At 49.0% G+C, this 22,677-nt stretch overlaps 1 protein-coding gene across 3 annotated transcripts in view; it reads right to left on the reverse strand.

Moving 5' to 3' along the window:
• The window catches only part of OTOF (otoferlin), a 71,374-nt gene that overhangs the window by 36,833 nt on the left and 11,864 nt on the right, over positions 1-22,677 (reverse strand). For all 3 annotated transcript variants that reach the window (XM_042887486.1, XM_042887484.1, XM_042887485.1), the window contains exons 4-5: positions 11,886-11,985; positions 8,134-8,345 (exon numbers count right to left, since the gene is read on the reverse strand). In XM_042887486.1, coding sequence (XP_042743420.1) covers positions 8,134-8,345; positions 11,886-11,985 — 312 coding nt within the window. The remainder of the gene's footprint in view (positions 1-8,133; positions 8,346-11,885; positions 11,986-22,677) is intronic.

Consider the following 22,677-nt stretch of genomic DNA (forward strand, 5'->3'; position numbering starts at 1 on the left):
ATAGACAGATGGAAAAATAGCATTAAGATGAGGTGGTACTTCAAATTGTACTGGGATGAATGGAGGGAAGGTTGGAGATGGATGGATGGATGGATGGATGGATGGATGGATGGATGGATGGATGGATGAGGAGATGGCTGAGTGAGTGGGTTAATAGCTATGCAAGCAGATAAATATTATCATAGAATCACAAAGTTGGAAAGGACTTACAAGATCCTCTAGTCCAACTGTCCTCCCATTATCATTACTACCACAAGCTTCTAAACCATATCTCCTTTGGAAGTCCCCTGAGTAGGAAATATGTCCTTGCTGGGCATAGGTGAGAATACAATCTACCTGCCCTTTGGAGAGGATGGGATGGAATGAATACAAGAAAGCTCCGTTCCCAAGAAGCGGGCAGGAAGCAGTTAGGTCCTTTCCTCACGTCCAGACAACATGCAGGGATTGGTATGCTAACATGCATGTCTCATGCAAGCACACAGCGTGCCCAGAGGGCCTGAGCAAAGGAGGGACACCATCCCCAGTACCTGGCATCTTCAGGGTCTTCGCTGTTTGGAAGAGACACAACCAGGAGGATGAACATGAGGAAGAATCAAAGCCACCCACCCGAATGGACATGCCCTCCCACAGCCCATGGGAGCCCCTGGGACAGGGGAAGGGAACATTGGCTTCAACCCCACCCCGACAGGATCTTCCAGAGGTGTTGCTGAGAAGTTTCATTTAATGCAGTGTTCACCACTCTGGCCTTGGTCAGCACTGTGTGGCAAGATAGTGAGGAGGCAATATCCCACAGCTCTCTGTAATCACCCTGGCCCTGCCTGCCAGCAGCATGACAGTGTTCACCTTCTGCATCTTCTTCACCTCCCCCAGTCTGCTGAGCAGCAGCAATGAACAGCAGAATGCATCTCCTCCAAGGACTGACCCCGTCCTGGGACTCATGACCCTTCCCACACACCTGTCCCTGGCCAGGCTGCAAACTCTCCCCCACCAGCCAGCACTCAGCCAAATTGCCCTGGAGATGCTTTGCCTCAGGCCTCCCTTGCCCTAGTTGGGGTTAGGATCATCATTATGGACCCATCCATACTAGCTAAATTTACTCATATTCTATGCCTTTGGGAGTACATCAGCCCTATGGGCAGGGGTGATCCTCACCATGTTACATGGGATTTTTCTGTACAGGCAGGATCTGCCTCGCTCTGCCATGCAACATGGGAGAGGTTTGCAGGCATGCCTGGGTCCCATAGAAAGCCCCTGAAACTGCTTTACCCAGGTCCTCCCCCCTTATTCTGCTCTCTTGAGCCTGAGGCAGCTCTTCATGGTGAAACCTGCACATCCTCTCTTGAGCGGTCCATTGGGACAAAGATTTGGGGTTTAACACAGTTTAGCTTGTGTCCCAAATCTGGGATGTTTTTATGCCTGTGACATGGGGTGACTGGACAGGTTGGATGTGGATTTGAGCAACCTCATCTGATAGGAGGTATCCCTTCTCATGGCAGGGGTTGGAACTGGATGGGCATTAAGGTCCCTTCCGATCCAAACTACTCTGGGATTTGGTGAATCTATGACCAGAATGGATGGGATAAAAGCAACCCCCACAGTAAAAAGTCAGGATGCCACCAGCCATGACATGTCAGTACCTTGCTACTGACTTGTATCCGTCGTTAAACTTAATCCTGAGTGAGGCATGGAAGAGAAAGAGAGAAATACAACCACAATGTCAGGCTTCTTGAAGTAGGCCACCCTCAGCAAGTCAAACACTTATCTGATCAATAAAGTTCATGTTGACATCCCCTTTGTATGGGGATGCCAGTGTTGCCAAACCACAGTTCCCTGCCAGAACGTACTCTAAGATAGCTGATAGTTGGTGACTTTTGCTGGATATTCTCAGCCTAGGATGCTCCACTCACTCAGGAAAAGTACATCTGGTCACAGGGTCTGCACTTCTAGCACAGGCCACAGGAGCCACAGGACTACCTGGCAGCAGCCAACATCCCCTGCTCCTGCTGGATCTGAGAGACCCGCACTGGATCAAATTGGAGCCAACATAAATTGCAGGTGCTAACAGCTGCCATGGAGGCTCTGCCCTGGGACTCACAGCAGCAGCAAGTTCTCTGCTTGGACACCAATTTCCAATTTTTCAGGAATGTACTCTTCCTAGCAATTTCATGGTTTACTGGGAGGATTGCAAAATGGATGGGGAAACGTGGCAGGGACTGATAATCTGGGGCTGATGGGAGACCATTTCCCTTGGTCTTACTCAAATTGAGAAGGACCTTCCCAAACTTGCCTGGTTATACCAGCTTTCCCTAACAGCCCTAACTTCCACCTCTCTTTATTCACAGCAGCTCTGGAAAGCCAAACAAAGAGCTTTGTACCATCGACCAGCGCAGGCTGATCAGAGAGGTGCCCAAGCCTGAAGCAGGGAATCCTGCCTCTCACTGTCATCCATCACAGGTGGTTTCATCACCAAGTTCAATGCCAGCGCTTGGCAATGACCCCAGCTTTAGAGCAAGTGACCCAAAGGGATAATTTGCAGGAGACTGCACCCAGTCAGGCATGGCCAAGGACCACTGGGCACGCACAAGAAAAGTAAAGATCAATAATTCACTGGGACCAGATTGCTTTCTGCTGCAGAGCTCTGCCCTGACCATGAATATTTTAAGGTCAACAGCTATCAGGTGATGCTTCCTGGGAGCTCAGTATCAAGGTGGTCAGCAGCTGTGACGTGCATAACCCCATCCCACTGAAATCTGGGCAGTCCAGCAGTCCCTGCAGCTCTGGACACTGCACAGTGAGCAGGCTCTGAACTGTGAGCCCTGGAGAAATGCATAGGTCTAGATTTTACTTATCTGAGTCTCAAAGCTCTGACATTTAAGCTTGGATTTAAGGAAGTGCAAAGCTCTGAGAGCATCTCAGCAGAGCTTCAGGGCCACGGTCTGAACAGGTCTGCTCTGGGTATTTACCTAGTGTGCTGCTCTTCTTCTGCATCATCTCCAAGGCTGGGAAATTACAGAGAGAGAGGAAAAAAGACCATGATGGGAAGTTAGAGAGCTTCCACTGTACTGTAGTTTAAAACAGTGGGTGCAGGAATAACCTTGGAACACAGCAACACTGCAAACCAATCCATGCATGCCTGCGGACCCACAAGCACTGAGTTGAACCTCCTTCTGCTGGTCAAACCAGTTGATCTGGATGGGCTCCCAATTAGAGTGGAAGGGAACCAGTCCCATCCATCCTGACCTCTTTCCTCCCTTCTGCCTGGGGTGAAAATTGCTCTAAAAGTGGCTCAGGTTGGAAAGGGCTGTGCTGGGTTGGTGCTGTGCCCTGTGCTGACTGCATGGAGGCAGTGGGCACCAAGCTAGGTTTCAGTTATCCCAAAGCACACCGACTGCCTCCCCAGCAAAAGCACAAAGGGCAAACTCTTGTACATTAAAGAAAAAAAGAGGAAAATGCCTTCTTGTCTCAAGTGTTGTTCTCGGCTGCTCCTGCTGAGAGTCACAAGGACTGAATTGCTCCTTAATGCTGAGGTTGTCTGCTTCTTCCCAATCCGTGTTGCTTCACTGCACCTCCATGTATGAGACCATCTCGCTTTTTGGAGAGGCTTTTTGGCTTCCTTCATCCTCCCTTATAACAGCTGCCTTCTTGTCTCATTTCCATCTTGCTTGGCTGCCCAAAAGCTCTGTGCAAAACACAGAGGCACAGAGCCCACATGAGACCCAGTGAGCTGCCAGAAGTGATCAGCAGAGGTCTGCTGCTGGACTCCAGCTGTGATAGGGATGGTAGGGAGGTGCTCTGTGACCTGGTGCAGAGACGTTCATGCACAAAGCTAAAATCTCCCTCTCCCTAATTTTCTCTAACCTAACCTTCAAATATCATAGAAATAAGGGAATAATGGCTTGCTTTTAATAAATACACATGGTTCCTGTTCTCATGGATGGAATAATAAGAGCAGCTCCTGCAGTGCTGCAGTCTCTAATTCAGGCTGTTTGCACCTACTGTGTGCAATCAGAGGGTGATCCCAGGCTCCTAAGGGATCCATCAGCCCACAGGGGTTAAGCCATGAAGAAGCACAGAGGCTGTGCTATAAGAACATGTGCCCAAAGTAACAGCTACCTGCTGTTATTCAGCATGAAATAGCAGGCACCAGCTCCTGTATGATGGGTCATAAAAGGAGACCACAAAGGGTGAAGTCTTTTGTAGTCTCCTTGAGCAGTCCACTATGGGTTTTTGGAGAGCTCCTGCTGGAGGTGATGCCATTTAGCTCCGAGGCTGCTGCTGCTGCTGAACACAAAGCAGGCTTCCAGCCTGCTTTCTGCACATTATTGACTGCAGCCTGATGTCGGCTCTGTGCTATTTGTCTCTGCCTGAGCCATCAGCAGGGAGCACAGGAGGTGCTCCAGGCTTATTGGTATTTTTTCCCTGTTGTGGAGGAAAAAGAGCAAAATAGTTTTGCAGCTGCACTTTCTTACCAGGAGCCATGCTGTGGCTTTATGAGGAGCAAATGGCCATCCCTGTGGGCTTTGTGTGAAGGGCAGGGTGGTGAAGGGATGTAACACAACCCTTGTTCTGTTGGGAAACTGCTCAATGCCATAGCATCCCCATCACCCTCAACATCCCCATCATCCCCACCATCTCCCCCCCAGAGCAGCCCCTGGACCTAAGGACTGTCTAAGCCACCCAATGACAGGAGATGACAGTGATCCTATTAACCTGGTCATCCATTCCCATCTGCCTGCACACAGCTTTGAGCTCCTGCACCAAACTCTTAAGTAAAGACAGAAGTTTGGCCATCTTCATGCTCCTGGTCGTGGCTGCTGCTCTTCACATATCAAGGCCCACTTTTTTCCCCACCTCTGCTTCCCTTCAGCAAAGGGATTCAGCTGAATAATAAAATGATGTTGCTAATGAGCCGAGGGAAGAGGGAGCTTTGTGATGGAGATGATGCTGACAGCCTTTGGAAATCCAGGGAGATTTTCCCAATGCCTTCAGCTGGATTTGAAGTCCCCCCTAGGAGGAACAGATGATGGAAACAGCCTGTGAAGACACAGTTACAGAGCTGCCAAGATTTCTTCCTGCTTTCTGGGTATGAAAAACTGCCACGCTCCTCTACACAGCAAAATGAATACTGCAGGGACTCACTCCTGCCTTTGGAGGCAAACTACCTGGCATCCAACTCTGCCTCATCCAAACAGAGGTTCTGGATGGGAAATTTCAGTCTGCTCTCTGGGTCTGGCCTGTGGCATGAGCTTGTTACTTGGGTTTACCTGAACTTCTCTTTGCTGCATCTCTTCTCAAACTCTTTCTGGGACAAGATGTGGAGTAAATCAGCACTGCATAGCAAGAAAAACCACCGCAAAGAGAAATCACAATTTCATGCATGTCACAGGGAGGTCAACCCACACCAAGGCCATTTCTCTGGGATCCCAGTGCTCCTCCTGGCAGCATCCTTTCCAAGGATGCTTCTACAACTGCCCCGTCACGATTCCCCACCAGAGATGGGAATCCAGCTGTGATGCTGGTGGCACATCTGCAGGGACAGGAGCAGCACAGCACCGCAAACGCCACTGCCATCAGCACCCTACCTCGTGTTGAGGGACCCCTGGCTGAGGGTGTCCCCCTCTCCCAGAAGTTCATCCTCGCTGTGATAATACATCTCGTCCTCTTCCATCCTGTGACAGTGGTGACATGGAAAACGTCAGCCCTTTCCCTGCTTACTGTTTGTATTGGTGCTGGCATCAATGACCAACAGCACCTGGGATTGGCGAGGATGAGTGCAAAGCAGCAGGGCAGAGCAAAGTGCTTTGAGGCAGGGCAGGTCTCCATCCAGAGGGAACAGGGGAGCTCCTTGGGACCAAAGCAGGGAGTTGAACCCTGGGCCATCTTTGAGTTTTAGTGCAATTATCCACATTCTGTCTTGTCTGGGACAGTGGAAAGAACATGCCTTGCTTTTTTGGAGGTGTTTGCTCTCCACTTGCAAGGACATGCAAACCAGCCTTACAGAGTCCTGCACCTACTCAGCAGCCTGCAGCCATCACGTGCCCTGTGCATCCTGCAGAGGTACTCAGCAAACCTCTCTGAAATGTGCCCTGGTAGCATCCGTAGGGCTACAAGAGCTGTCTCCCACCTGAGCTGGACATCTTAGCTGGACTCTAAAGCCCCTTCCCAGAATCTTTAAGCACAACTCATCCCACACCCTGCAGGCTTCTGTTGCAGGAAAACCCTCCAATCCCTTCAACATCGTCTCCTCTGGCAGCATCACGGTCCACCGAGCTGGGAAACGAGTGCACTTCTCATTTGCTTAAAAACTCGCAGGTTTCAGCCCAATTCACACAGTTAATTAAGTGCCTAGGAATGATGTGAGCAGCTGGGGATAACTTCCTTCAATCTCTCACTGTGGGGAGAAAGAAATGTTGCCCTTATATGGCCGTAATAAAGCGCTAAACACAGGAAGAAAGCAAACACTACTGAAGCACACCACTGCAGAAGCTCAGAGTGGGGGACGTATGGTTTCAGCAGTGCTAGAGATGTAAACGCTTGTTGAAAAGCAGTTGTTTAATATGGCTATGCTTGGATTCACCCCTCCAAGCTGGGTTCCCTTATGGGTTTGCAAACACCAGGGCTGTCTGCCTCTGACCTGCTGCTTCCTTGTGTGCTGTTGGACTGTGACAATCATCCAGGGGTGTACAGTCCTGGGAGAGCAGCTCCGCTCCCTCTGCCTGCCCCATGTGCAACCTTTCCCCTCTACCTGCTTATCTCTTCCCACAAGACTTTGAGCAAAGTGGACCTTGAGGTCTCCACTCTTCCTGTTCAGCTCAAGAGCTATTGGAGACAGGCAGATGGAGTCATTGTCATGGACAATGGCTACTGTAAATTTGGCTGAAAATCTGGTTTAGCAGCCCATGAAAACAATACAAATATGCACAAGTGGCTTTACACTTGCAAAACTCTTCTTCTACTTGAAGAGCTGTGTCAGGATTTGAGCATAAGGTGTGCTGAAACTGAGCCAGCATCACTGTGGCTCTTGACCTCAGTGCCCATCCGTGCCTTGGCCTCATGGATGGCATTTGAGGTGGTAGAGGCTCCTCACAGCCCTGAGCATCCATAAGCAACAGCTCACGGCAGAACCGATCCCAACTTGTACTTTATCCCAGTGGACAACCATCTGTAGTACCCCAGTCCTGAGCCATCTCCACCCATGCCAATGACCAGCCTGCATTTGTGACTGGTTACAGCAGCTCTGTGTCAAGAAATGGAAAGGGACCACTCATGGGCTTGTTTTCACCTGTTGATACATCCTATGGGCTTAGAAAACATCAGGGTTCCCCACCAGTTCTCCTGTGATGCCAAGGAGCCTTAAGTTAATAGAAAGCTGGTGACAGTACCCTTAGAGTACTGGATGTGTTCCCATGTGCCATCACAGGGAAAGGGTCCTCAGCTAGTGCAAACGGGACTCACCTGCCACAAAACTGCATTTGGGACAGGATTTCATTGAAGCCTTGTGTCACACAGAGGCATAAGGGCCTGTCACCTCCCCTATTCCAGAATCCCTAGTTTCTCTTCCAGCCTCACCATGAGACATGCACACTCATAATGCTCCCAGCAGGTCAGAGACACCTTCTACTCCTGAAGAATCTGCACTGTTTTAGTTTCATGGCCAACTTATCCTCCTGTCCCCATACAGCTGCAGCTTCATTCACCTCCTGCCCTGGGGGAGTTGAATCCTGGGAGAACCGTGAGCCCCGTCAAGATGCAAGACCCTAGACATCTGCAAATAGCTCTATCAACATCCAGGAAGATGAGGCCTGGCCAACAACTGAACCTTTAATCCTCCCCAGATCTGTATATAACTACGTTTGCAAGCCAAACATGTGCTCCAAACCTGGATCCCTGCTGGAAGACTCTGTGCTGTGCAGGCATGCTGGAGCAAAGGGACCTGCGAGCACTAGCAGGTGGACCCGTACAAGCCATTCTCACCTTCAGCTGTGGCATGGGCCTCCTGATGGCTACGGGATGTGGTGCTCCTCAGATGTGGAGCTACACAGGCGCTGGGGCAGTGCTGTCCCTTGGTGCCAAGCCAAGCCCTCCCCAGCCCTGCTGCTCCCACACACCTTTGTGCACTGGTTTTCACGTTACCTCCTGAAGCTTCTCTCTGTAGACTGCTGGTTGGATTTGCCCACAGACCCGTCTGTGCTCTGCCGATGGCCGGAGAGGAGGCTGTCTGTCTCCAGAGGGTACCTGCTGTCCCCTTCTGAGTGGACACTGGGAGTCTCCAGGAATTCCTTGTCATTCCACGTGCCCACTGTTCCATCCAGAGCCTGGTACCTGATCTCTATGGAGATGCTGGTCTGCAAGACACAAAGAAGGAAGGATTATCCCCCAAGGCAACACAGGGAGGAAGGCAGGTCCTGCAACACCTGGAAGGCAGGACGAGCTGTTGCCTTATCTGCTTTGACCTCTCTGCCTCAATTCCCCAAGTCTCTTCACCATCAGCAGATGAAGGTCATGCTGTGTTGGTGGTTTCTCTTGGTGGTGCATCACCCATGCTCATTCCCCTCTTACCCAGCCACAGTTTGCACCAGGCTGCTGCCCTGTTTAGAGATCTTGAACAGTTTTTCCAAGACAAGATCCCAACATTTAAAGCCCAGTCAAGTATGTGAGAGTTCATCTGGCTGCAAACAGCCATCAGTGCCACCTCCGTCCTAGTGTAAAGTCCTTCTAAAATCACTGCCTTGGTCAAAACAATCAGAAAATTATCTCCACTAACAACAGGCACATTTTGAAAGGCAAACATCTGCTACAAATATTAAAGCCAAACAAAACCAGAAACCATTCCCCACCTCCGTTCTAAGTTGCAGGTTAGACTGAATGCCAAAGCAATCGATTTTAGACACAGGGACAAGACGTTCCTTGCAGAAGGAAGAATTCAGCACCAGACTCATTTGCAGGGAAAAGGGTGACGGATGCAGGGGCTTTAAAGAGGAGATGAGAGACACCTCGGGGAGAAATGCCATGAGAGCAATGGGTTCTGCCCTGGGGAAGGTGTGTGAGATGCTCCTTTCCAGCTCTGCGATTCAAGGATTGCTTGGGTGGTATTTTTTGCTTGTTTGTTTGTTTTTGCAGCAAATCTTCCTTTTTTGATCTGTCTTTTTCAGAGGAGGTACAGCATCCTGAATGCCTCCAACCTCAGCTCGTCAAAGGGAGGATGAAAGGCTGGAAAACATGGGAGGTGGTCCGGAGGAACGCATGAAAAGAAATGAGAAACTGTCAGTGCAATAAAATGCGTGATTTTGTTTTGGGCTGTGCTGACTTTATTCAAGTCATCGCTAGTTGAAAGGGAAAATAGTAAGGTGTAAGCTGAAACTGAGAGAAATCCACACCGTGAAGAAAACTCTGAGTTGTGACAATGAAGAAAATTACTCAGAGAAATGATTCATTGAAGTGCTGTTGGATTCCTCTGACATTGGACTTCCAAATATCATTTTTGTGTTGTTTTTTCTTTATTTTTATTTTTCCCCCACCTGAAGAGACAATAATGAGTTCTGAGTTGTCCCAGAGGCTCTCTTGTTGAAGGCCAGATTACACCAATATGAAATAACTCCTGGCTCCACAATTCTTTGGTCTTTTTAGCCCTTTGCTGGGACAAGTCAATAATGTTATTAGGGCCAGCTGGAAGCTGCCAGCAATGCTTTGCAGTCAGCAAAGAAAAAAGAAAAAACATTTTTCGACCCTTCCATTGTGTTTGATTGCAGAAAGACGAAGCTGTGTCTGGAAATTGCTTTCTGCCCACCTCCACCTCCTCAAAACATCCCATCATTTTTCAGCCCCCTGTTCTTCTGAGTTCAAGATGTAGCCATGGTGGGGGTCTCCAACAACTCCGTGTCATTCCATACGCCCACTGTGCTATTTCCACCATCATTCTCCAAGCAGACATCCCAGTCGTTGCCCTCTGGATTCTCTCCTCAGGGCTCCCTCAGTTTGAATTCAGCCCCTTGCTGGAGCGATGCCTGGCAGCAGTGGTCTGGGGAGGGAGTTCATGAAGCTCATTTGTCTCTGTGCCCCTGAAGTTGCTATGGAGACTGAATGGAAGAAGGGACTGAAATCCAGCCGAAAGCCCAAAATGCAACCACACACTCTCACCTCCTGGCTCTGATTTCAACAGGGGAGACTTGGAGCAAAGATGTCCCAGAAATGAAGGGGAAATAAGGGGACGTGGCATTTCTGCCCCAAGCGAGCTCCTGCAACCCAAGATTTGTGTGTGTGAATGCACATGGCTTGCAATCTGCAGAAGACAGGGGGGGGTTTCACCATCTCATCTGTCTTCCTGTCACATCTGCCTTGCCAGTGCTGTCCTGATCCATGGCAATGCACAACACTCAGCGTTTATATTTTCCAGAGCATTCTACAGATACCAATTAAAAAAAATAAATAAATGCAGTGAGGATGTAGACATCGGGTACTCAGAGGGGAGTTGGTGAGCATGTTCAGCCATGGGCTGGGGAAAATTGTTTGTCCTGCAGGTGCCTCTAGTTAGATGCTTTTGGCTTGTAAAGAGGTAAAGGACAGCAAATCACCCCCCTTCATCTGTTGTGTTGCCCCAGTAAGTGCCCAGCCAGGCTCCAAGGCACCAGGCAATGCTGGGACCTCCTCAGTCATAGAATCATAGCATCACCAAGGTTGGAAAAGACCTGAAAGATCATCCAGTCCAACCACCCAGTGTCCTGAGTTAGCTCATCCTAAAATGTCATTGTTTTCAACATCAAGAAGTTGCCCAGATTGAATTTCCATCTGCTGGTTTTTCCTACCACCCCCTGTGATACTGAATATAGAATCATAGAATCATAGAATCATAGAATCACCAAGGTTGGAAAAGACCTAAAAGCTCATCCAGTCCAACCGTTCACCTATTCCCAACAGCTCCTACTAAACCATGTCCCTCAACACAACATCCAGTCTTTCCTTGAACACCCCCAGGCTCGGTGACTCCACCACCTCCCTGGGCAGTCCATTCCAGATATATGGCATTTTCCTCCTTTGGATGTTTGCATGGACTTCAGGAAAAAACAAGGAAATATCAGAAGGTGACTTCTCCAGTCCTGAAATCATCATCACTTCCTCAGTCTGTGCTTTCTTCATTTTCTTCTCCCTCCTTAGGACTGGTTTCCTTCTGCTTTTATTCCCTTTACTCTCACAGAACAAGCCAGCTCATGCCTCCTGCTAATGAAACCATCGGTCTTTTTATTGCTAATTGCTTGTCATTAACACAAGGGTTATACAATTAAAGTGCTACATGCAATTGCACATCTTAAAGCTGAGCCTAGAAAGCTGCTTATAAAGGAATAGGAAGGTATTGTGTCTAGCAGAGGAAGGAGGGTAAGTTTTTGTGTCTAGTCAAAACACCATGGTTTCTGATGCACAAGACCAAAAGTCACTGTGTTTATAAGTTATAAAATGCAGTCTCCATGGAAAACTGTCCCTATGAGATGCATTAAACAGGCCTGAAATGTGCTGAGTTATGCAGCATGGAGCTGCAGGTGGGGATTCTATCCCTTAGTCTGGGGAATGAAGGGTGCAGATCCAGACTGGGTTACTGGTGACAGGACATTTCCAGGTTATTTCTGAGCTGTGTGCAAGCAACTGCCCCCTGTCTGTGTGCAGCCTAACGGGAAGAAAGGGGATTTGTTCTCATTTTGCTTCTGCAGAAAATCCTTTGCAGCTGCAGAGCCATTGACATTTACACCGAGAGTGACGGGATAAGGTGAGGATTTGGGCATTCAGGTGCACAACACAGGATTGGCTGTTCCCATAGAAAGGGCTGGCGGAGATGCAGATGGACAGACGGACCAAATCCGAAAGGCAGCTGTGGCCATTTTCTCCTTGCAACCTACCTGGATGGCTGAATTATTGTCATCTATGAGTGTATCCATCACCTCCACGTGCCCTTCCTCCACCACCTTCTGCAGGACCATCCGGAAAGTGCCGATAAGCCTACGAAACAAAGAAAAGTCAGGTGAGGTGCAGTGAGCAGCCAGCAGAGTTCATTTTCAGTGGGAAAGCACTTTGATGGCCAAGAGCCACCAGAGCATGTGTGGTTGTTTGGGTTGCTTTATTTATTTAGTTAGCTAGTTAGTTGGTTATGTTGCAACGTGTTGGCCTTTTGAGGATCTAGACAGGAGATGCAGGGCCAAAGATTCTAATTAAAGAGATAGGCAGAGGAGAAGCCGTTTTTGAGGCAGTGCTGCTGGGATAAAAAGAAAAGGAAATGTTGAGAACAATCAGCCTTAAATTACTAGGGTACAAATAAGGGAACCCAAGCTGGACATCCCATCTGATGTGCCACCCTGCTGGATGTACTCATGGATTTCCTATCTGGATGTCCCAGCTTGCTGTATACCCTAAAGCAGTACAGCAGGGCTCAGAGAAGCTGTGTTGTCTCCATCCTACTTTTTCCAAGACCCAACTAGATAAAAAGCTGATCAACCTGCTGCAGGTGATGCTGACCTTGCTTGGAGCATGAGACTGGACTAGAGAACTCCAGAACAGCCTTCAAATCTGAACTATCCGGTGTTCCTTTGATTTGATCCTATAACATCATTGTTGTTTCTGTGGTCTGTTGTGCATGAGCCACACCAAACTCAGTTCCCATGTGGCTGTTGCACCTCCTGCAATAGGTGACAGCCTGAGCTGGGACCACATATCTCGGGGGAGACATCCACAGCAAGTATGGATCAAGGGTTTGTTATGCTATTTCTTCTTTCTGTACTTGTTCCTACTCTTGTGCTTGAGGGCTCAAGCATGGGCATGCTGACTTCCACTGTGGGCTGCAACAAATGCCAAGGCTGAGGTGAGAGCACACAACACCTCCCAGCCACCATGCCTGTTTCTGCCCAAGCATCTGATCACCACCCAAACTCCTCCAGGATGAGCAGGCTGAAGGCATTTCATTGCTCTTTGCAAATCTTACCTAGGCTCTCTGTTCTTCACTGCTCTCGCAGCCAGGGAGGGCAGCACAGTGTGCACTAAAAGCAGCCACGTTCATTAAATCAAAACCCACAGTAGATACCGTGGAGCTCTCTAATAAAAGCCATTACTTATCTGCTGGCTCATGGCTTGTCAGAGAGCTGTGACTTTATGTTCTCTGTGTTCTGGTGTTGTACCAGAGGGATCTTCCCAGGCTGGGCTGAGTCAGCCTCAGCAAAGAGCCAGCTGTGAATCAAGAGACACCCAATGTGAAAAAAGTCCTGAAACATGAAATGTGGCATTGCTTTACACCGCTGGCCTTGCGTGTCACCTCCAGTGCTATGAGACTGATGATAGCAAAGATGTTTGATGGCATGCAAATGTTCCTGCAGTGCTCTACTCTGGCAAAAAAGAAATAATAAAAATAGCTGCTGGTTAAGCAATTTTGGGGGGATTTTTTTGCTGATTTATCAGGATGTGATATCAAAGAGGGAGATGGGAACTGCCTACAACATGCACTGGTGTATGGAGGGCTCTTCTCCCACCCCCCATGTAGCCCCAGCTCTGGTCCTGTGTCTGCACTGACTTTGGAGGTGGACCCGCCTGGAGTCCCAAGGTGTCTGACCAGAAGTAGGACTGTGTCTTGTCGTTCCATCACACACCACTCACCACGTGGCCTACCCAGGGAGAGCATCATCAGCCCCTTGAAAATGCTGCACAACTCTCAGGTGCAGAGGTGGTGGCTTCTCTGCTCTTCTTAGACCACTGTGGACCCCGAAGATGTCTATAGGTGAGAACACCCCATACCAGTGTAGTGTGAAATGCAAAATGAGCTGAAGCTGCCTGGAAGCAGCCTGATCTCCAGAGAACCTGCCCTGAGCTCAGGCTGCCTCCACATTCCTCTTTAGCATCCTCAGGATAATGCTGGAGGCAGGATAAAGCTGCAACTACAGAACCACAGCTTGGGGCATTTCAACTTTCCATTTAAGCTGTGCAGAGTGCTCTGAAGTGGTTTCAAGCTACCTTGCCTTGTTTTGCAATTGCAGGGGGGTGTGAATATGCCTGTGCTCAGGTTACACCAGCTGGACATATATTTTCCATCTGAAATCCCCTTCAGCATGGGGCTCACACCTGCTCCTCCAGCAGCAAACCAGTCTTGGGCTGCAGTTTTTCTGAAGGCATCTCACAGCAGGACACTGAGCTTTTAGTTCAGGGATTGCTGTGTTTGGCTCAGACCTGCTGTGTGGAAGAGACTTTCTACACTGAGCATGGACACCGCTGGTGCTGGTTGAAGATGGTCGTTGGCTTTTCTCCAACCAAAACTGGGGGGCTTCAGATCCCCCAGCTCTTTGCTCACCTGTTGAGTCTGTCTCAACCTCCTGGGGAAGAAAATTTTCCCAGCATCCAACCTGAATCTCCCAAGCCACAGACTCTGCCTATTGCTTCTGGATACTTCTTCTGGTGAACAAATATCCACCTCTCCCTGTAGGCTGCAAACTCCAGCCATGAGTCAGTTAAGGTGTGGTATTGGTGATGAGGGGCACTGTTCAGTTGGTGGCACTGACCATCTCATACTATGTCATCTCACACCAACAGTGCCTTAGGACCTGGGGCACGGCTTGGGGATGTCCTTGCTGTAGCTGTCGTGGGAGCTGCAGAAATCTGCAGTCTCAAGGCTTTAGGACACAGTAGCAGCAATGTGCTTGGACAGCAGCACTCCCTAGAGACATCTGGATCTGACCCTGTCAAAATGCATAGCAAAGAGAGGAGGAAAAGAACCGCAGACTCTAACAGGGAGCAAATGTCTCCAGGGGGCATTTCACACACAGCTCTCCTGCTGTGCTGTAAGGGAAACAGGTTAAGAGGAGCAAACAATCACAGAACCATAGGGGTTGGAAGGGACCTCTGCAGATCCACCAGACCATCTTTCCATTAAAGTAGGTTCCCTAGAACAGATAACACACTAAAGCATGAGTTTTAATATCTCCAGAGAAGGAGACTCCATCACCTCTTTGAGCCGCCTGTTCCAGTGCTCTGGCACTCTTACAGGAAAGAAGTTCTTTGTCATGTTCACATGGAAGTTCCCATGTTCCAGTTTGCACCCACTGCCCCTTGTTCCATCACTGCACACCACTGAAAAGAGCCTGACCCCATACACTTGACACCCACCCTTTAGATAATGATAAACATCGATCAGATCCCCTCTTAGCCTTCCCTTCAGCCTTCATTCCCCAACCAGGAGATGCTCCAGGCCCCCACCATTTCTGCAGCCCTCCTCTGGGCTCTCTCCAGCAGTTCCCTGTCCTCTTTGAACTGGGGAGCCCAGCACTTGGCTCAGTGCTCCAGATGTGGCCTCCCCAATGCAGAGCAGAGAGGAGAAGAACCTCCCTTGCCCTGCTGGCCATGCTCTGTGCAATGCACTTCAGGGTCCCATTGGCTTTCTTCTCCACCAGGGCCCACTGCTGTCTTATGTTCAACCTTTGATCAACTGTTAGTCAATTGCTGGTCAACCTTTGGTGAACCGTTGGTCAACCATGGGTCAACTGGAACCCCCAGGTCCTTCCCTGCAGAACTCCCCTCCACCAGCTCAGCCCTTAACCTGTACTAGTGTGTGCTGTTATTCCTCCCCAGAAAAAGGGCTCTACACTTACCTTTGTTGAACCTCATCACGTTTCTCTCAGCCTGTCTAGGTCACTGGCCAGACAGACTTCAGCTGACATGTCTGAGTGTCATGCTCCTTGTGAAATGTGAGCTCTGTATTGCAGGGGGTGAGAATAAAGTCTCTGGACATAATCATCCTCCCTCCCAGCATCACAAGGATTTGTGGCATGAGGTCAGAAACCATCTGCAGCATGTTTGTGGCGTGTACAGACTGCAGAGCTATGTCAAGGGAGGGTAGGGGTTAGGGAAAAGCTCTGCCCCAGAGGGTGGTGGGCATGGCACAGCTCCCAGGGCAGTGGGCAGAGCCCTGAGATGAAGGAGCTCAGGGAGCGTTGGGTCAGCGCTCTCAGACATAGGGTTTGGGTTGGGTGGTCCTGTGTGGAGCCAGGGCTTGGGCTCAATGATCCCTACGAATCCTTTCCAATTCAGGATGTTCTATGGCCCTATAATTCTGTGATTCTAAGCCCAGAGGCTGGAAGAGCATCACGTCCACCTCCGGCACTTTGCTGCTCTCTCGGCTGAGCTACAGTCAAAAGCACATGCTGCCCATATGTGCTCATAATCGCATGCTGTTACTGCAGCAGGACTGGATAAAAGCAGGAATCTCAGCACCAGTTCTGGCTCTTTGACAGCTTTTCCCCTGCTGCAGTATCTGAACCATGAAAACAGGCAATGAGCTGCCTCAGAAGTGAGATGTTGGCCCTTTCAACACTTTCTTCACACATCTTTGCAAGCTCTTGTAAGACGTGCCTCTGCACTACCCAGCTCTGCTCACAGACCTGAGGTCAGCTTGTATGTGTGACAATTACCAGAAAGATGCATGGTGTGAGGTTTGGGGTGATGCCTTCCTTCCTTGAACCCCTCCCAGCCTACATCTCCTGCAGGCAAGAGCCCAGAAAGAGGGCATGAAATATTCAGCACTTGTCTGCACAGCCTTTCACTTCCGAGTGTTTCATAATTCATTGAGTGCCCTGCTCCCTCCCCTTGCGTTTCTGCTCATGGAAAGAGTGAGGGAGTTTTTCTGGGTCACTCGTAATTTTATCAGACTATAGAAACTTCTTCAGTTTCAGACCCAGCCCAGCTGGTTCTGTGCTTAGAGCCATGGATCAGGGCTGTCTGTGACTTCTGGACGCCTCACAACATGCCATGCTTTGCTCTTCAGTTTTGTAGCCTGTGCCTTTCCACAAGACCCTCTGTGTGCTCAGTGCAGCTCAGGACAGACAGCATTTTGGGGGATGCTGAACCCTGTCAGGCATTGCCAGTGCTGAAGTTCCCTCTCCCTCAGAGCAAGGGCTGCAGCATTAAAGCAAGATGTAGACCCATGTCATCTTCAAGGTGGTGGCCAGCAAATTCCCATTTGTTTTTGTGTGATTAGACCACCTTCTGTGTTCCTGACCAACAGGCCAGAGAGCTGCTGGTGACTTCAGGAGAGGCAGCTCTGCTCTGATTTCAATCTTGCTACTTCTCTCTGGACAGCACCAGTTTCTCAGCATCCTTTGTAGGCAGTATTGGTGGTAGGTGGACAGTTGGACTAAGGGATGCTGAAGATCTTTTCCAACCTTTAATGTCTCTATGATTCTAGGAAGATGTAAGCTCTGAAACTAAACACCTTTTTTTTTTTTTTTTTTCTTTTCTTTTTTTCTTTTTTTCTGCACCAAACACAAACCAAAACAACAAAAAGCTCTAAAACCAAGAACTCCCAGACACAACATCACTGGTCCAACAAGCAACCACGCTCGTGTAGAGCATCTCTGAGTCATCCCAGGTGCACACCTATTCCCACCTCCTGCAGTGCACATAGCACTCATTTCCAACAACCCAGCAACTGCAGCAGCTCCATACCAGTCTCCTTGAATGCATCCTTCCCCTGCCAGTGCTGTTAGTGCTCCCTGTGCATGTAGAAGCCCAGGCTGGATGTGGCTCTGGGCAGCCTGGTCTGCTGGTTGGCGGCCCTGCACACAGCAGGGGGTTGAAACTAGATGATCACTGTGGTCCTTTTCAACCCAGGCCATTCTATGATTCTGTGATTCAATGACAAGGTTTGGTTCCATAGAGCTCTGCTGATGCCAGCTTCCCACCTCCAGTTGCTGCTGGGATCTTACCATGTGTGCGACAGCTCCAGCACCCACCATGACAAGTTGTGCAGGCTTTTCATTTCTTAATCAAAATACTGTGTTGCCACCACATCAAACACTGTGCAGAAGCCTGAGTGCATCCACGTTACCACTGTCACTTTTAGCAACCAGGTCTGTAACCTCATCCCAAATTAGTTCCTGACAGGGTGCGTTTCAAAAAGACAGGGCTGACTGGCACTCGTTATGCTATTCCACCTGTCTGCCAAAGTGAATGAAAAATCCACTGGTATTTAATGAGAATTTTTGGCAGCAGTTTGCTTGGGAAAAAAAAAAAAAAAAAAAGAATTAATTCACTGAAGTATCTTTAATATCTGGAGGCTGCTGAGATGGAACAGCTGGGTTGTCCTAGATTTCACCAAGTTATCCAGACATTGCAAAAATAATAACAGTTGTGTACACTCACCACTGTCATCTCTGACTTGCCAACCACAAAGGCTGGATGGGAAAGGGATGGTAATGAGCCGAGTGACTTGGGAAGCTTTGGCTGAAGAGCTGGGTGATTACTGATGAAGCTGCAGTTGGCTGTACAGTGAAAAAGGCTCTTTGGGCTGGTTCAAGATTCATATCAGCCAGAAGAGTGACGGGTTTGCCTCTATCAGCATTATGGTCATTCAGGTAGGAAAAGAACTCCAAGATTACCAAGCCCAACCTCTGTCCCATTCCACCATGCCCACTGACCCTCAATACCACATCCCCACAGCTCTGGAACAACTCCAGTGGCAGTGACCCCATCACCTCCCTCAGCTCTGGCCTTTTTGGGGTTGGTCGGAAGCTCACCTGGGCTCTATTTGCTTTTGAAACTAAAATGTGAGGCTGAGGAATCTTCAAGGAGCCCCTTTCTTCAAACCTGACGATACTCAATGAACAAAAATGTGGTGAGCAATTGAAAAACACAAACAAAATCCCAGATGCAGCTCAAAACCTCTGCTGGGAAGGGTCCATCCCACCTACTTGGATCTGCCCTGCAGTTTGCTGTTAGCTCCTGAACTCAAATGGAGATGGTCCCAGCATGAGGGAAATCTGTCCCAGCTGCCTTAGATGTGTCTGTGCTGGGAAGAAAACATCTGTGGGAGGTTCTGTTCTTCTTTTAAAATTGACTTCTGAACTTAAGGAAGATCTCCTCTTGAAAGCACCCAAACTCAAACCCCTCCAGGCCTTCATTCAGAGCAACCTGAACTTCTGGCATTACAAAATGCAAAGTGTTCGAAAGCCTGAAAAGCATCATTTTATGTGGGAGCCAAACATTAATCCTGCTCCTTTTCCCGTGCCAGTCTTGCCTTGCAAAAATGGGCAAATTATATCACTTGGTATTGCTGGTGGGGAGGCTGAGCCCACACCTCCACAGCATCTCAGCTGATCAGCTTGCATCTCTGGCACGGTATGGAAACTTCTGTCCTTCCAGGTGCCTGCCCCTGGTGACACCAGTCCAAGAGGTCTGTGAAAGCCTTCTTCAGAAGTCAATAATCCTTCAGTCCACGAAGGGTGATGGAAGATGGGAAGGATAAAAAGTGTTGATTTAATACCAAAGGAAAAAGTGTGAAAAGAAGGAGTGCAGCTTGTGGGTCAGGATGGATGGGGAGCCAGAGCTCTCAGGAGGAATGGCCTTTTTGTAATGATAACTCAGACACGTCAGGAAGGACCTCGGTTCATCAAACCCACTCTTCCAGAGCACAGATCTTCTGGCTTATGTCAGATGTCCACCTTAAGGCACACCCCACAGGTACGCGGGTGTTTAAGAAACTCAAGTAGATTTTTCAACCATGAAAATGTCAAATTCAGTATCAGACCTGTAAACTTTTGGTATCCACAAGATCTTGAGGGATCATCCACAATCCACCGTGTCTGAAGAACCACTTTGTTGTGCCTTTTGAATCATAGAATCCTTAGAGTTGGAAGGGACTTTTGAAGTCCAACTCCCCTGCAGTGAGCAGGGACATGCACAGCTTGATCTTACAACACAGTTAATAACACAGGACCAGAGGGCTCCTACAACCAATGGCTTGATGCAGGATCAGCCTATAACTGCACTGGAAAGCGGCCTTCAGAGATTGAAATAGGAAAATGTCTTAACAGCTGGAACAGTCGAGGTTACTGGGTTGTTCTCAGTTACTAAGCCTGGCATAAGATTCCCTCCAAGAAACTCCCCTGTCTGGACATCAAGTAACAAAGTCTGGAGACCTTGATTATGTATGAAAATTTGAAGGGAGCTCAAAGAAGCCGTTATGAACTGGGGTGAAATCAAGCTAAGCAAGGGGCAAATGTGCTGTGACGTTATGCAAACCTGTCTGGGTTAAAAGCATACTCAGTTCCACCTGAGGAGGGGTAGTTTGCTCCCTTTTTGCAATTCTCTGCACCATAATAACATCTTGATGCAGAGGCACTGCTCACCCAGGGCATCCCACACTGAGAGGGAAAAGACTTGGGGGCACTGAACCCCTTGCCCCACTGATGATGCTCCAAGCTCTACCTCTGCTATATTTGGCAGCAGGAAGGTGCCAACAGAGCAAATGTGACCCCTGTTGCTTTACAAACCCAGTTCCAGCCATGCCCACCTTCCCAGCCCCTGCCCTCCAAGCGCTGGCCTGACAGTGAACTCTGCAGATATCTGTATTACTGGAGAAGCTGGAGCACAAAAGGAAAAAACAAAGCTCTATTTTTGAGCTGCTGAGCTCGATGCTTTACTGAAAGCCCTTGCTATTAGCCTCTTTGTCTCCCCATCAGGTAAGGGGAGCCAGCTCCTGACTGCTCTCTGCAGATCGGTTTTCTCTCAGGGATGTTATCTGTGCACCCACCCCGGCATTGCCCAACAGGCAGCAGGCAGCTCTGTAAGGTGGCCGCCCGCCCTTGGCCAGATCCAGTTACTGCTTCTCACCCTGGAGAGGAAAATGGTGACATATGCCCAGCAGGGAGAAAAACGAACCTCCTCAGAGCAAAAGATATTTGGTGTTGTGCAATCCTTCTTCATCCTTAAGGGACACGTCCTTGTTCTAGGGATGGGGAGAATGTGTGGCCCCATCTTACACACTCCTCTCCTGTACATGCATCTCTTAGGGCCCTTCACTGTAGGACCACATGCTGTGAACTGTCACACCCATCTCAGAGGTATTTTTTTCAGTTCACCCCAGGGGACCAGAAGGGAGAAGACAGAGATAAACAGGCCCCTGTATGAACTCACTATTTCTAATCAGGTCATCAAGTTTTTGGCTTTATCCCCTGTTTTCCAGAATGGGATATGTGGCATCAGATGAAGCATCTCAGGTAAAACTCATCATTGCTCCTTCCCTTTTGTGCAGCATTTCGGGTTGCCAAAAGGCACTAGTAATTTAACCTCCATCAGAATCATAGAATCATAGAATCACCAAGGTTGGAAAAGACCTGAAAGCTCATCCAGTCCAACCGTTCACCTATTCCCAATAGCTCCCACTAAACCATGTCCCTCAACACAACATCCAGCCTTTCCTTGAACACCCCCAGGCTCGGTGACTCCACCACCTCCCTGGGCATCCATTGCAGTGCCTGACCACCCTTTCTGACAAGTAATACTTCCTGATGTCCAGCCTGAATCTCCCAAATCATCATCAGGATGTGGCATTGCCTGTTATCCACCTGCACCAGGGCAGGGCATCCCCAAAGCACTTTGGTTGGTCTTGGCTGGGGGAGTTTCCCATCCTGGCCATGATCTTGAGGCAGAAACTGGAAATTTGTAGGTCTGTAATTAACTGCTCCATCCACTGTGGTGGCTGTAGAGGTGCACTGACCCAATTTGCATGGCAAAGCTTGACGTGGAGCACCTTGCTTCTGCTCAGCCTATTTGGCCCCTGAGAAGATGGCTTCCATTGAGTGTTGGGTAGTGCTGGCTGAAGACGAGAAGCAGACAGCTTAGAGACAGAGAAGAAGCACCCAAGGGAAATTCCCTTGGGGCACCACAGAAATCAGTAGGTTCTTTACATAGTTTTCCTGAAGAAATTGCTGCCAGCCATGGCTGGAGATACATTTCTGTGCTGGAGTGATGGGTAGCATGCCTTGTTTAAGGTGCCCTTATGAGCTATCTCCCCACCTCCATGCTTTGCTCCATCCTTTGGGCACTCAGACATGCACTGCCCTGGGGAACAGTCACTGTCCCAGCCCACATCTCCTCCATGGGCACCAGGGCCAGAAGAGGATTTTCTTACCATCTAATTAGCTTCATGGTGATGGCCACTGAGGCAGCAGACAAAAGCAAGGCAATGAGCCACACAGCCACGACTCAGCACAAGATCCCCTCCATTATTCACAGTGGATCTGCATCAGGTGTCATGCCTTTATCTGGGACTTTGATAAATAGTGCTAATCAGCTGCATGTTAATTATTCACCGTGGCTCACCTTTCCAAACCCTCAAGTCAGGGCACCGCTTCTCCCCATTCCTCTCCCTTTTCTCCAAGAGTTTTGTCTGTCTCTCTTCCTCCAATTCATTTCTATGAAATGCTCTGCTGCAGTTATGGCACTGCCTCGTAAACTGAAGGCTTAATTATTTTTGTAATGTGCATTGCCAGCTTTCCCTTGAGGGAGATGCCCAGCATCATACTCCAGGGCTTGAACAGTGTTGGGTGCTTTGGCTGGGTATTGCAGTAGTACCCATGGCTGTGTCTTGACAATGATGTGCTGGTGTTTCCATCTCTCAGCCAGGAGGAGAAATGCTATGAGTATGAACATAATCTCTGGCTAATCCCTTTGTATTTCTGACTTGGAGAAGTCTTTTGCAAACTGATTCCAGACACTGGTGCTCATATCCAAACCAAACTCCATCATTAAGCAGCCTGTAGTGTTGGACTAGGGCTCTATTACCATCATCTCCTGTGGGCTCCTGGTTGTCTTCTGCCTCAAGGAGTTTCAGCCATCCCAGGCCATCCTTCAGCCAATTCTCCATTTCCTGAGCCCAAAGAA

Source organism: Lagopus leucura, unplaced genomic scaffold, assembly GCF_019238085.1.
Source record: "Lagopus leucura isolate 7727_CA_CO unplaced genomic scaffold, USGS_WTPT01 Super-Scaffold_100088, whole genome shotgun sequence".
In the NCBI taxonomy this organism is placed as follows: domain Eukaryota; kingdom Metazoa; phylum Chordata; class Aves; order Galliformes; family Phasianidae; genus Lagopus; species Lagopus leucura.